At 24.6% G+C, this 17,104-nt stretch overlaps 1 protein-coding gene across 1 annotated transcript; it reads right to left on the bottom strand.

Annotated features, from left to right (window-relative positions):
* Window positions 1–287: 287 nt before the first annotated feature.
* Window positions 288–8,088, bottom strand: LOC132921387 (ionotropic receptor 75a-like). Its single transcript, XM_060984387.1, has 9 exons — window positions 7,925–8,088; window positions 7,677–7,849; window positions 4,471–4,794; window positions 2,408–2,574; window positions 2,076–2,246; window positions 1,711–1,928; window positions 1,135–1,346; window positions 732–1,003; window positions 288–644 (listed from the first exon to the last, which is right to left on the bottom strand). The coding sequence occupies exons 1-9, from the start codon at window positions 8,085–8,087 to the stop codon at window positions 395–397; spliced, it is 1,950 nt and encodes a 649-aa protein (XP_060840370.1). The 5' UTR covers window position 8,088; the 3' UTR covers window positions 288–394.
* Window positions 8,089–17,104: the final 9,016 nt, after the last annotated feature.

Raw genomic sequence — 17,104 nt, 5'->3', positions numbered from 1 at the left:
AAACCAGCATACCAGTACTAAACACAGTAATATAATAGTAAAAATAATTGTATATGCTATATAATTAAATATGAAAGACAAAATTAAGAAAATGTTAAAATAAATTTAGAAAAATAACAATTAATCTATAACTCACAAATACCTAGTACCTATTAAATGTTCTTACATTTGATATTAAATAAATATGTTATAGTAAACATAATTTCTAAAGATTAGAATCAAAATAATAAATAATTATGTTGTTTTATGTAAACTTATTTCTTATAGTTCACACTTGCCTGTGACATTAAAAAAAAAATAAAGGTTACATAATAATTATAAACGTATATACTATATAGTATACGTAAAATTGACACTTAAAAAGCGATTTTTATATTTTAGATGAATAGGTATTTCAGTTATTTTTTATTAAAAAAGCTGTAATTGTTGTTTTATGGCGATGTACAATTATTTCCAGTACTAGAATTGTGAAAGAACCAATATACCCGATAATCAGAAAAGCTATGAGTGATGCTATGTCTTTAATTTCTACGCTAACTAAAGATTCTTCGGTTGTAGTTTTCCCAGCGGTGCATTTTGGTTTTTCAGCATGCCATATACTGAGTTCTCTTTGCACAAGTCCAGTTTCCAATAAAATAACATTTCTGAAAAATAATGTACATAAGTTGATAATTTTGTTTATCGTTCGTTGTTGAAATATCCTTCACAATAACTGAATAATATAATATTACGCATAGTTAATTAATTTTCTGTATGGAGAATTTTTCTGAACTAAGTAACCAGTAGTTTCACGTCTGTGGAGTGGCAATTCCGATAAATCGCATTTTTCCTTCTCGGTGAAAATGTCGTTTATTAACCAATAACTGGTCGCCGGATCGGTGAAAAACGCATAGTGACCTTTTTTAATTTTTTTTACTCCATCTTTAGCTAATAGATACTCTGATTTTGGTTTAATTTTATTGTCGATAATTTTTTTCAAAAACGGATTAATTTCCCCGAATACCTTTACACATACGCATTCAACATAATGATATTAAATAGGTATATTATACACAACATAATTAATGTACATTTCAATACAAGACCACAATAGAGTGTACATGCAAATGTACAATTTATTATGATTTAGCGTACTTCAATTAATTTAATAACAATATTGAAATCTTCAACGCCAACGTCTAATCCGCTTTCTTCAAGTTTTTGAACCGAATCGATATTCATTACTGTCGGGCGCAATAGCCCGGAGACAATACTCGATGAATAAAACTGATACGTAACCAAACTGAACACAAACATTAAAAGGACAATTAGCCTATTGCTGAATTTCGTAGGTTCCATGACAGTGCCTAAAAACAAAACGTATCCGTATTAAACAACATACCTTAAAAATACATTTCGATTACATAAAATGTGATACACTTTTACGTATATGCGCAACGGGCAATATAATACATCGACATTATTAGTAATCAGGCACGTATACAGTGGGGAGGGAGGTTCAACCCCTCTAAAATATTTTCGAGTTACGAGGAAAAAATTGTTTTATTATGTTGCGGCACAATTTGTATTGCTAAATTTTGCCCCCGCCCCCTCGAAAATTTTGTTTATATACATGCCTGTTATTAGTCATAGACTCATAGATAAAAGAACAGAATAATATGATAAATTGTAATAGGGAGGTAGGCACTAAGAACATTATTATATACCTACCTTGTTGACATAACGTGCCGATCTTTAAGAGGACGATGTCACTTAACACTCTCAACGAGAACGTTTGACTCGATTCATAATGCATGATTGTACAATAAACAAGTCCAGACAATATCACTATACATATTATCGATAACCAAACTGTTGTTTCGAACGGACGCAAGAATATGTTCGTTGACGCTGTAGACGATCGTGGATGACGGAAGATGAAACAAGGTCTGAGAAACAAGTTATTTTCAATAAAGAAAAAACATATTAGCAATTCAATTGCCAATATTATTAAATTCAGTTTAAAGCGTATAAATTAACATTTAATGTTTTTATTTTATCCTAAACTAATTAAAATGTTTAGTAACTTTGCATACAAATGTTTCCAAGTGGAAATAGCAGAGTAATCGACGACATCATATCTTTCAGACCTCAACGCATTTAAGCTTATAGAAAAATCGGCTTCTCCGGACATCAACATTCCAACTATTCCGTCCCATTTGTTATTAACCTTGTAACCCCACGAATTCGTCGTTTGAATTTTCAATCTAGTATGACATAATATACATATTATGTACAGTACTATACACAGTTATGCATAGGAAAGATATTTTTGTAGATACTATACATGCAAACATGCAATATATTATAGGTTAGAGGAGTACATAATAGGATACATAATATTATGATATCTGTACTAATACTTTACGTCATATTTAGTAAAATTCTCGTCAACGGATACATTATGGCAAAGCTAAATTTTTGCACGGAGTTCAAGCGATCCAAATTAAACGTCTTTAAATATTTAACCAGTTCTTCACTAGTTGGTTTAATATCCGTGCCATTTTTCTTAGCCAAGGCACCGTATGGGTTGCCCTAAAATATTATTATATAACTTTATTATCTTAAGATTTTCACTCATGCTTTACAAGAAAAATTTACACCCATTATTAATACATGCAGTTCTATTTGTGATAATTTTGCTAAAATGCACATAAACAAAATCCAAGTTTTTCAATCAAAAGTTTTGAGGATAATATCAAACGTTTCATGATTTGTGTGTATTGCGGCTGTTCACAAATATTTTCAGATAACCACAATAATTAAGTTTCTCGAACATTTAACAAACAATTTTTTCAACCACTTAAATTCTGCTAGCAGCGCACGATTTTACAGACTAAGCAACCCACCCTATAATATACACCGACTAGCGTGCACGCCTCCGCATACGATCTAATTTAATTAAATTGTATATCATTTTTTTTTTTCTAAAATTGTACAATTTATAAAATCACATTATTTTGTACACTTTAGTATAGTAATATAGTATATATTTATTAATTTATTAATTTACTCAAGTGCTGTAGTAATATTATAAATAACTTTACATCTTTCATTAATTTCGTTGAGAAAAATGTACCTACTTTACATTAACAGTAAGTTAGGATTATATTATTTTCAGGGTAACAAAATAATAATAAAATAAAAATTTCGTACCTAACGTTTTTGTTTCTTTTTGATGGCTACATTATAAATTATAATTACATAGTTTGTTTATATTAAGCCAAATTGTACCTGAATATTCACATTTTATTACAATATTATAATAATAAGATATTCAATCAACGTATTAAAATAGTAGATACTATATAGGTAGTAGGTACACATTAATATAAATAATATTTACAACAGTTTAAAATCCACATGAGTTATTGACTGATTAAAAAAGTGGAAATTAATCATTAAATATTCAGTAGGTATATATTAATTCTCAACATTGTTTTTCGCTCAAGCTCTCTAAATGTATAACGTAACATAATGTGGAAAGTGTAAATGAGATATTAATTTTTTTTTTAGAAAGTTGCTGTCTTTTTTTACGAGAATTCTAGTCACGATAGTTTACACATTAATTAAGATTATCAAAACACTTTGGCACTTTGCACTTAAGTACCATAATCACTTTTCTTAGACATATAATAGCATTATATAGACTTCAGTTATTACATTTCTATGTATATAACTAGCTAACTGGTAACTAGCAACATAAATTAATTATAATAATATGTTATTCAGTATTCATATAACTCGTTTACTAATAATTTATCGTCTAGTACCTACTCTAGTCTGGTACTCTGGACCAACGTAAGAAGTCTAAAAAACTTATTTCTTGACTCTATTATATAAAAATTGGATCCAGGATTATTAATAAGTTTTGAAATTCATTATGTTATGGTAATGTGTTACCTATCTTAAAAATCTAAAACTATACTACTCTCAAAAATATTATTATTTTATTTTAACCACAAAACAATTTCTTATTTAATAAAATTAAATGATTAAATTATATAATATCAATACAGAGATCTACAGTGGTAGAAATTGTACCTGGATTTATTAGGTATATCGTCGTTGGGCGACTAAAGTTAAATATCTCTTAACATATCTTACGAACCTTTTAATCACGCTAAAATTAGCTCATAATTATATTATGACAGTAATTTCACAGTACTATTTTCACTTTTTTCTTATTCTAATTTCATCCGATAATTTTAATATTTTATTATTTTATATTTATTCTATTTGTAATATATATAAATGTTATTTTAAATAAAACATTTAAATGTATTCTTTCCTGGAAAAGATGTATACATTATTTGAACTATTACACAAAATATTTTTTATATTCTCATTTCTCGTACAAGTATATTGTATAAGTTATAACTTCATTAAGTAAAAATAGGCAATTATTTTTAAATTTAAAGCCATACTTACTATAGTAACAACATTTAACGTTAAATTTTGTAAATTTGATCTTTTATCAAATTTCCATAATCGGTTCCCCCATATACCAAAAGTTTTATTTACAACATCAATCATTAGTTTTCCTCTTGGTTCGAAAGCTGTACGATAAATGTCAAAAATATGCCAATTAGTAATAATGTCATCCATCACATTAGGATATGCTAATAAAATTTCACTAGTGATAGTGAGGTTTATATTTTTTGATGTTAAAAAACTTTGAATGTTATTATTTGATTTTTTACTCATCACCATAAGCCAATGATAACTTGAATTCCATAACCAACTTTCTGAAAACTTAACATAAACAATTTCAATATTTAATATTTATTTTAAACGATTTTTTAAACTAGTAACTTTATTAAGTAGGTAGCTACATTTTATTCATTTTAATAGTTATATTGAACATATTTTTATAAAAATATTTAAAATAATTGAAGGAACATTCATAATATTTGATTTATTGATAAACAATAACTAAATTTAATTATTATTAATTGTAAATAAAAATATGTCTAATCAAAAAACATTGTAATATAAAATGCGTAATATAAGTCTGTTTAACTGAAAGAAAAAAACAAGAAAAAGTTATACAAGAAATTAAAATTTTGATTATTATTAAAATATAAAAATGTTTAATGATATATTATCATTTTGTGCATGAATATCTTATAACGTTAAACTTTAATTTTGAAAACCTTGTATGCAATTTTCAAATATTAGATATGAATATTAACTACAGACGAGAAACTTATTTCAAACGTTACTTAAAAATATTACACATTTTATAATTTTTAACTGCAAAACCATTAGCAAATTTTCGAGATTTTGATGAATTGACAAATTTTAACTTAAAATGCCTATACAAATAAATTGCACCTAGAATTTTAAATATTACACATCTATATAAAAAATTATCTTATTTTAAATTTAACATTTTTTGAATGCATTTTTTATCAATAAAATTTATAAAAATAAAACTAAAAAAATTAAAAATTTTAAATGTCTTTATATAACTACAGTTCTTTAAAAATTTTCTTAAAAAGTTTTCTCTAAAAATATGTATAGTTGTTTAAAAATTAACTTGTTCGAATATAACTGTTTTATAAACGTTTTACATGAAGCTAATGAATTGAAATAGTATTTAAAATTCTAAGATTTACTTTATTTTCCTTTTAAATTTTTAATGATTTTATAAATTTACCTACATTAAAAAAAAGGATTCAAGGACGTAATGGTGAAAAAAAAATAGTGAATGAGAAAAGAGCGAAAATAATAAAAGCCACGTTTATATTGTTACGAAATTCAAAACAGTGAAATGTAATTTGTTTATATTATTTTTATTCACAAAAGGAGTAGTGCATATATTTGTATGTTCACAACACCTTTTTATAAGGGGATTTTAAAAGTTCAAGCGGGAATGTCACCTCAAAGACATTAATTTTACCGTGTAGTATTTCTTAAAAAATGTAATATATGTACATTGTACATCACTTTTTTACGAGGGAAAACAATAGATATTAATAAATAAATTTATTTAAACAATTATGTTTTTTTATTACTCAAAACAATTATTTCAGTTTTTATGAAAAAGTTTGAAAAAATCATAAGTTTACACAAAGTCATCTGTGTAAATATTATAATATGTGTATATAGTATATTATATGGTAAATATTTTTGATGAATCACAAATTGAAGGTCAAAAACTGTGTAATCTTCCTGTGAAAGATGCTATGAAATATAAGTTACAGTTTTTGAAGAATACTGTGATTTTGTGCTACATAATAAAATAAATCGCTTTCAGTCGAACATTTTTTTTAAACTTATTTTTGTATATTTTATAGAAACAAATTACAAATTTTACATTGTTAGGTTAAATAATTTGTATTATCATTAGCATTATCAGACGAAGAGTGATTTTTTTATATTTATATTTATATACATTTTAATACATTTTTTAATAACGTTTTTTTGCTTGACAAAGAAATTTTCCTGTTTAATATATTTTAAATAATGCTCAACATATCAATTTCCATAATGTCAGATGTGATATCTCCTTAAATAGTTAATACATATTGCATTATACATTATATAATATTCCAATATAAATTTAATAAAGTATTGTAGGGAACGGATTTAAATGCAAAAAGCAATTTTTTCTAAATTTCCAAAAACATTGCTTTCCAAGCACAAAATTCATTTCATACAAAAAAAAAAAAAAAATATAACTTTTATTTTACATTTTTACTTTACATTTTTAGTACATTTTTATATTTTAAATTCATTTTTATATATCGGAATTGATAAAATTTGATAAAAATTAAGCAATACCTGATTATACAGTGTTATTATGAAACACAAGGTAAAAGTATAATAAATGTATCTAATTACTATCTATTTAAATTGTATATTAATTTTTTAGAAATAATTTTCAGGATAAAAAGAAGATTGGAGAATTAAAAAATGATACGAATGGTACGAATAATTAATGCCTAAGAATAAATATTTATATAATTAAACAAATTTTTTCAGTGTTAAAAATAATTTTAAAAGCATTTTTTTAAGTGCATTTATAAAAAAAATTTCTGGTATGGGTGCATTAAATCGTAGTTTCTAAGGCATTTTTCTCGTTTTTTAGAGTATTTAAATCCGTTCCCTAGTTATCACTTAACCATTTAAGTACTCGTATTACTATAATTAACTGATATCTGGTAATATTCGGATCCCTCCCCGTGAACATGTTCAGTGTAGCCCATTATCTTCTCAAAGAATAAACAATAAAAAATATAGTTACAAGAAATATGGTTATATTATTATTTATAGTTTTTCCCATTCATTCAATATATTTTTTCTCGCTATAATTCATTTTTGTTAAATCTTTTTTCGATATTTTTAATTTGCTATTTTTCCTTTCGCTATCTATTTTTCATTATTTTGGCTAGATACCAAAAAAAAAATATCTCCAAATACCTACGCTATTATAAAAATAAAAGTCACTGAAGCTTTATGGCTGTTGAAATACATACATATATAGTATATACTATACATATAATTATGGTACTATAAACAATTTGTATTGGTATTATCTTAAGGTATTATTAGTTCACGGAAATAACATATTTTTATTTTTAGTATTTTTATTCCATATTTCTATAAAAATAAATATATATTAATTATACCTTAAATAATAAGTCATCATTACATGACCAATCGACGATTATTCCTAGCAAAGGAGAGTACAGTGTTATTGTGAACAATTCATCCAATTTCAAATTTCCATAAAAATCTTCTTTATTGCGGTATGAGACCGCTATTTTTTTTTCATTGAATTTTTCCATATGTTTTATTCGATCTAATGTATGACAGAAAATCAACTACGATAATTATAACAATATATTATAATAACCAAATAAATATTATTTATTACCTGGCAGTGACCAACACGTGTACAAAATAGCAGTGTCTAGATTTTTGGTCGTTAAAAATTGTTCCATTAATTTATATTTTGCATCGAAATTATTGTCAGTTTGACTTGCAGATATTATACATGACGTGGCTAAAAACAACAATACTACATTTATGTAATGCATGTTTTCAACACTGTTTGCATATTATCTGCTCTGAAAAGTTTTAGGGAAACGTATTTTTTATATACATACATACATATACATTAAACGTACTTAACGAAATTGTATAAATATAATTTGGGTGATATTATACAATTACTTTTGACAGGATTGTTATGAAAATTACATCAAAGAGATTTTTAATGAACATTTCTATGTATTTTTTTTTATATTTTATGGAAAATTTCAATAAAATATTCAAAAGTGAAATGTCAAATTGAAATAAGTGGGCAACTTTTACGTCAAAACATAATTTATGTAATTAATTAATGAATATTAATTGTGAATATTACAATTTATTAATATTTTTTTATTATAATATTTTATGGTAAATCTCAATGAAATATTCAGACATATAATTTCAAATTGAAATAAATGGGTGATTTTTAAATCAAAACATTATTAATGTGCCTAGTTTATAATATGATTAAAAAAAATACAAGTATACCTGTTTATAAATTATTATTAATCATAAAAACTGGTTGTAATTTATAATGTAATAATATCTATATAATAATAATTATTGATTACAATAATTTGTAAATATACTGTTGATGCTTCTAAAAGTAAAAAGAGTATAACTTTGGGACAACATATTATGTTATTTAATATTTATAGCAGATTAAAATAAAATATAATACTAAGCGTTACGACAATAATACATATTATTTAATTTTCATTTAAATAATCATTCTTGGAAATTTAAGATTATTAAGTTAAATTGAAGATTTTAAAAAATACGTTTTCTCAATATTTTGATAAAATGACTTGTAGATTTTAGAATAAACATAGAACAATAATTATACCTGAGAATATTTTTCAAAATATGAAATGCTTGTATCTACCTATTTTTTGACAACCTAAAGTTTTACTGACGTGAGATAAATAAAAATGTTCATGAAAATACATTAAAGCGTTTCTAATTCTATATGTTTTTAATACATTTTTTGTCAAAATAATATTTAAAAAAATCTCTTTAGCACCTCTTAAATTAGTATCATACACGCAGTATGGTTACATTAACTTATATTATTTTATTTTGAATAGTTTTAATTTCTAAATTGATATATGATTGTAATATAGAAAAAATATACACCAAAATACTAAATGTTTTGACCTGAAATAAAAGAACAAATAGTTATCAAATAAAAGTGGATAACTCATACACTATAAATAATATTATTTTAACATTTATTTACAGTTTATATGTTTTGGTATTTTACCATTGTACATTTTACATTCCTTTTGATATTTTACAAAGGGTAGGTTTTTGTTTGAATACTTTTCACATAAACGACAGTGAAATTGGGTAAATATTGATTATTCATTTTATATTTAAGTTTCATTATCAAAAATGCAGCTATTCATTTCGGTTACTGTATTAGTTTATGAAATAAGTATTAAACAACTGAATAAAATGTTTGAATAGTGTATTTAAATAACTAAATAAATCCAACTTTGTTTTCAACGTATAAATTCAATTTTTTTTTTTTTATAAATATTAATTTTAAAAGTAAAAAAAGTTTTCAACAAACATTGAGGAATGTATGTAATAAATGAACTAAAATTATGTAAAATGTGTTACTTTAAATAATATAAGTATAATATTATTAGATTATTTAAATTTGTTAGTTGTATAATTCAATACTATTGAATATCCATTAGCCTAAATAAATATTTAACAATGTATTTTTTTTTACATCATTATTGATTATAAAAAAAATTCACTCCAGCGACTGAGCCATTAGCACTCTTATACGAGTATTATATAAATGTATATAATATATACATACACGATATTTAACAAATTGAAATATTTAGGATATCAACACGTAGTGTTCAAATGATATACCTTAGATATAGATATTTTATACAATATGAATCTTATAAAAAGATTTGTTTTTTTTATGACAAGATAATAATATAGATGATATAAGGGTGTCTAAAAAATAATGCCAGATTTGAAACTGATATAGAACAAATTTATTTATGTAAAAATAACAAAAAAATTAAAAAACATATCATTCTCTTCAGAAGAGTTTAAACATGAAGAACAATATCGGGTATATGCCCCCCCCCCATACTAGCCCTACACGCGATCACTAAATAAGATCAACCAATTACATATTGTTCTATCAAGTTCGTAGAGAACACGTCTAAATACCAAACCTTGATCTTGCGATTTGACACTGTGTGATTTTTTCCTATAGGGAATAAACCAAGTCAGGTGTTTACTAGAACAAACCACGCAATTTGTTGAATCTTAGAGATATGAAATATCATAGGGCTATAGTAGGGGGGGGGCAGCATATGCCCGATATTATTTTTCTTGCGTGAACCTCAATCTCTTCTGAAGACAATATGTTTTTTTTGTTATTTTTACATAAATAAATTTGAACTATAGCAGTTTTAAATCCAACGTTATTTTCGAGACACTATATAAAATAAAAAATAATAATTTATTGATATAAGTATATAGATAATCTAGTATTTGTGTTTGCCTGAAGAATTGAATGGTACATTGTTACTCCATTCATTGGTCGAGTTTGGACCTAAATTCTCAGCAATAATATGACTTATTTATGTTTTTCTCTGTGATATTTATATCCTCATTAAATATATGTTTGATTTTAAGGGTAGGTAGTTGAAAGGAATGATAGATTGACATTTGGTAGGGTTGCTTTTGTCCAACAGAGTTTAGAATGTTCAATTTTAACTTGATTTTTTTTTCATTTTCCACGCTGATTTTTAGGTTTTTATTTCATCTTATGATCGGTTGGTTGACTGCTCCATATATTTTGCAATAAGAAGAGGGTTTTTTTTATTTCAAAATGTATTTATTGGTTTACAATGAGATGTCTATAAATCGTATGTCTGGGGAAAGGATAAATAATTTAACTTGTTTATCTGCAACTTTGTTACTAACTATCCACTATGAATAAAGTAAGTACTACTTACTAGTATTATAACTTATAAGTAATACAGATTATAGATATCTATATAGCAGATATCATTTTACCAATATTAATATAATATTATATTTACTAAAGGTAAATCTATTTCATCTTTATAAACCGCAGTATGCACCATGATAGTAATATAAGCATTAGCCATCAGGTATAATAATAATCAGAAAACATATTAATTAAATTGATAACAGTGATTAAAAATACTAATACTTATAGACGATAAAAATACAAATTATACATCAGATCACAAAAGTAGATGCAGATGAAGACACAGGTCGCAAACGAATGACGACGACAATATTGTAAACTTAGAACAAGAATAATTATAAGTAATAATAATGCAGCTATGTCCTGGAATTTTTTTAAACACGTCATATATGTAACATATAATATATTTATACAAACCCAAAAACCACGATTATTGGGAATAATGTAAAATCATGAAATTCGATTTAATAGCGTGTACTTTAGATTATTCGAGATCACACAATCCGCACATGTAAACGATTAACTCTTCTTCGCGACTATCGTTTAATTGAAACTATATAAGTGCAAGTTAATTATATGCCATTTAGGTACTTACTTTAATTACGAGTTACCTGTTCACGGAATATGCAAACTATCCTTCTTTGAACTAGTTATCGCATGAGTAATGTGAAAAAGGTATCCGATGTGCCTATACGTTTTTAATTGTATTTAAATCAAATTTTTATCATATGACATTTTACTAACTTTTGAATTAGGCGGGACAGTAAGTTGCGCCAGGGTTATGGTTGCTATAACTGTTTAATATTTGTACATCAATCATTTCATATGTTTATATATATTTGAAATACTAGTTTATATAGTTGCAATAACTATATGAAGTCAGTTGGTTTGACTATAAAATTATTGTTCAACTAATTCATTTTAGTAACACATTGTTTGACACAACTGAAATATTTATTGCACTAACTATCCAAATACTATTAGTACTTACAATAACCAAATTTTTTTTCCAAGGATAAGTCTACTTTATTTAAAAGTGACTTTTCCTAAGAAATGGTTCCATGGAAGAAGTATATTAATACAGGTACGACAATCATACAAATCCTAATTATTATTTTCAGAGTTATCATAAAAAATGAAGAGTCTTTGGGTATGTTAGGACGTCATATTCAGGCGTAAATTCGAGCGTTTGCGCCAATTATAGTCGGTCACGTGACTAAATATTTTTCTTATACACTCGGTAAAGAAGTTTCACTTAAAAAAAAAAAATACTAATTCAAACAAACATAAACTTTAATTAAATTTTTTGAATGTAATATAGGTAACGAAAGAGTTTACCTAAACCAAATGAATATTTTAAAATATTCAAAATTTGAATTTAAATTTAAGTGTAAACTAATTAGAATTTCAAATGAATATTAAAGTTTTGATGCATCTAATAAGTTCAAATTTATATACACTATTGGACTAGATATTATGGTTCGTGATAGTTATAGGTACTAAAAATTCATTAAATAAAATATAGGCATTTAAAATATAAATTCAGCTAACCGCCGATTTTAATATAAAATGTAATAAATAAATACTTAGAAAATAGTAGGTTAGATTATGATAGTAAACGAGATCATACATTTTAAAATTAATCTTAGTCATTTAAATAAAAAAAAATATTAACGTTTTAAAAATATATCATCCGTAGATAAAATTTCTTTTCAGCATCATGTTTTATGAACATTTTGTTTTAAAATATAAAAAATGTAACAACAATGGTAACAGAAACTCCGTTGATTATATTGTTACAATTATGACTCCGAAGTTTTAGACACTAGGAGTTACATATTGTTCTATATGTTTTTAATTTGTAGCAGACCAAACTAAATATCCATTTTTTATATACAATGATAAGTTTAAAATGCATATTTTGTCAATTCTACAGAAAACTGCATAGTTTTTCACTGTTGTTCAAAAAGTAAATATTTTGTGTTTTCTAAAAAAAATTAATATTTTTATTTTATGACTTACGTATTTTAATATATAACTCCATAAATATTGAAAATATATTTGTATTAATACTATTTAGATTCCGATAGTATTTTTTCAGTTCAATAATAAAATAACATCTCAAACTGGAAACTGCAATTTTCCATCAGGTTATTCTTTTTTCTATATTAAATAAAACTATTACCAATATTATAGTAATATACGAACAAAACTACAATATTAATAAATAATAAGAAACATATTTATACATTTTTTTGGAGGTAGGGTATTTTTTTCGCATATTTAACATATCTTATGTATACTGCATTATTATATTGTTGACTTTTTGTGCGTATTTTGTCTATTTTATGTTCTATTGTTTCTAAGTATTAGTTTAAAATATATTGGTGATAACTCAATATGTCGGATGTTAAACATACACAGCAAGTCTGATGAGAAAAACGTGAAAGGAAATCTACAGTCCTAACCTTCCTCTCATCGTTCCATTATACATTGATAAAGACCGTCGTTAGGAAAAATGATACTACATAACATATATGCAGTTTTTATGTATTTATGGATATTCTACGCATAGAAAACGTAAGTATATATACGTATTTATAAGCCACGCGTAATGTAAAAAAATCCTCGAACCACCATTTGGCTTTCGCAAAATGATAAAAATAATTTACAATCAGGAGCAAACTTAAAAAAATTGCATACTAGGGCAACATAATTTTTCCGCTTTTACTCCATTCCCGAAAAATATCATTTTTTTTAAATATTAATCGACAATGACAATTGATGATAATGAAATATAATAAAATATTTAGAATTTTTTAAGAACTTGTTTGGCATCAAAGTATATTAATAGGTAACAATAATAACATTTATATAGTCAAGTTTTATAGTCATACCATTTTCAACATTTAGGATTGCCAGTATATTTAATCTTTCATTTTTATATTCGATTTTAAATGAGATTTTCAAATTAATTTTAAACTGTATGTATTGTAAGTACCGAACTTTTAGTTAATCAAAAAGAAAGTGACTAGTTTTGAAATATAATACCTATATACCCACACATATTTAATGAAAAAAATAAAAAAAAAAATAATATTTTACCTTCAGATGTTAATGTTGAAGATTTAAACCTGTCTTGAATTTTCATACAACTATTTATAAAAGCAGGTAAGTTTTTATTTTTCAACGAGTACTGTTTTTTTTTAACAAGCGCCACTTAGCCTTTTTCGACGGTCCATACTTCATATTAAAAGTTAAAACTAAGGCACTAACAGTTACTAATTATATAGTAAATCAAAATGCAAACACAACATTTTAAGGAAATCTTAACTATATTAACAAATGGCAGACGCCACATTTATGAAACCAGGAATAATTACCAGTATTAGTATTAGTATATTATTAAAAATTTTCAGAACAAACAATCTAAGAAAAAACTATTTAAAGAATATACGTTGAATACTGCAGATATTATAGGAACCGGTAGACCACTGGGTGGCCAACATCAATCTATGTTATCAGTGTTACATTTTTTAACAATAATATGTTATCTATATTATGTAAATTATTTAAATTAAAAAATGCTAATATACGCATATTGTAAAGAAAGTCTATCAATAGTCAATCTTTTGATTTTTAAAACAACGTTATGTATTAAGAAATAATAACCTTACGGTGTATATTTTTTTCTATAACTATATCTTAAAAATAAAATATAATTCGTATTAATCAGAAAATGAAGCATAGAATGAAAATAATTTCTTAAGATTAATATAGATTGATACATCTTTAATTTATACTTTATCTAGGACGTTTTTTTATTATTTATTTAAATATTGTAATATAGTACAAAAAATGCATAATTTGTTACTTTAGTACACGTTTTTAAAAACAATTCATACTCATTAAACATGTATACAATTTAGATTTTGATAAAAATATATTTTGTTTAAATACTACCTATTATCTTGCATTTCGTTTCCCAGTAAAATGACGGCTTTTATGTAATTCAAACGTTGTTCAATTCGTTATTCACATACGACACGGCTTGCCTTTTATAACTTTAAACTTTAAAGCTGTCCCATTACACTTCGATGCTCATAAAAAAAATACCACATTTTATAATAGGACTTTTTAAAACTTATTTCATCATTAACTCACAATGTGGACATTGTTGGCCCCAACCAACCACGTCGTATCGTATATCAACGTTATTATTTCGTTTTTTCAGATTTATTTCTTTTTAATCGACTCCTAAGGGTTATACGGAGTTGTTAAATAGCATATAACCTTCTTCAAGAACTGGACTATCAAATGCGAAAATAACTTTTAAAATCCTGCTGGTAGTTCCAGAGATTAACGTGTTCAAACAAACAAACAAACAAACAAACTTTTCAGCTTTATTATATTAAGTATAAATATTGTACTTTAAACTGATAATACACATTAATTTTGTACTCACGTTAAAAAAAAATATATATCTTTCTGAAAAAAAGTTAATTAAAATTTAAATTTTTTATCCTTTTTCTAGACAACTTAATAAACCTACTTCTTCCTAATGTTCTACGTTCTACCCGGCTAAGTATACAACACATTCAGGAATAATATTTTTAATAAAAAAATACTTGACAAAATAACACTGAAAATGACATATAATAATCAATTTTATTTTAAAAATCTACCAAAAAAGCAATATCTACTATTTTTAACACACCTTTTTAACGCTACACTGAAACTTTCCTATTTCCACACATTGTAGAGAGAATTTAACACAATTTCAATTTTAAAATCAAACAAATCTCTTTTATCTTATACATAATATCATCCATAAGCTTTTTCCCAACGTTATCCAAAATATTGTAAAAAATCATTCTTAAAAGAAAGGAAACTGAATCCGTAAATGTTATTGTTTATTTAATGTTTGTTGACTTATAACATGAATGACAGAATCCAAATCACTGAATCAAATTAAACTGTTTAGGTAACCTATTTCAAACTTACCACTAGCATAAAAGTTGAATATTTGTAAACATTTATTGTTCGTTAGTTCATTATTAAATTTACAGTTTTAAATAGGTATAAACTTAAAGTACATAACATCATTCTACCAGAAATGTGATTTACTTAAATATATTTAAAAAATGGGTATCGTTCTGCTGTACAATAGGTATCGAGTGGGTCACTATTATAGCGGGTGTCTTCAATTTGAATTAAACGATATATCATTATATTATTATACACAAAAAAACGATTCTGAGCGGAGATGGCGTGGTAGTCTAAATCACTCAGTATATTTTGTGATACTTTTTTTGATATAGGTATTAAAGTCATTTATTTTAATTTTACTATTATAATAGGTTGATATAATTTTTTCCGAAAATATTGCATTTATTATATTATTAGTATTTAAATTATTATAAATATTATCATAATATATAAATATAATATATTATATTAACTTTTATAACACAATTTCAAAATGTAATGACATCTTTCTTTAAATACCATAAAACAGTAAAAATAGATTTATAGTTCTTACAAATAGATAATATTTTAAAATCAATAAAAAAAAATTATTCCGTATTGTAAAATTCATAATAAAATAAAATACATAAAAGTTACCACGAATAATGTTTTTATAACAACAAAATAATGAATGTATCGTTATTTATCGTTTAAATAAGTGATTTCATCTAAATTTAAATTTAAAACGTCTATGAAAAATAACTACCATTATATATTTTTAGATTTTATAGTTTTACTGTGAACTACTTATGTCAATTTTGTATACAATTTTCAAAATTTAGATACAAAAGAAAAAGTTTTTATGCATTTTTAACTACAAGACAATCGTCAAAATTAAAACTTAAAATGCATACCTATATAAAAAAATATGCCTACGTGTTTTTAATATTTTTATACAAATAAAAAAATAACTTTTGTGGAATCTTGTATTCATTTTTTTAAGAATTTTGACCCATCGGATATTTTTTTATCGACATTAATAGCACAAAACTAAAA

This window comes from Rhopalosiphum padi, chromosome 2 (genome assembly GCF_020882245.1).
Source record: "Rhopalosiphum padi isolate XX-2018 chromosome 2, ASM2088224v1, whole genome shotgun sequence".
Classification (NCBI taxonomy): domain Eukaryota; kingdom Metazoa; phylum Arthropoda; class Insecta; order Hemiptera; family Aphididae; genus Rhopalosiphum; species Rhopalosiphum padi.
The sequence above is the reverse complement of the archived record's forward strand: the minus strand, read 5'-3'. Positions and strand labels throughout refer to the sequence as shown.

Excerpts from the sequence above, each read along its gene's own strand:
- LOC132921387 (XM_060984387.1), bottom strand. The coding sequence starts at position 8,087 with ATGCATTACATAAATGTAGTATTGTTGTTTTTAGCCACGTCATGTATA. Across the intron at positions 4,795-7,676 it reads ATGATGACTTATTATTTAAG|TTTTCAGAAAGTTGGTTATG; the intron begins GTATAATTAATA and ends GTTTATGTTAAG. Across the intron at positions 1,929-2,075 it reads ATTTCCACTTGGAAACATTT|ACCTTGTTTCATCTTCCGTC; the intron begins GTATGCAAAGTT and ends CTTGTTTCTCAG.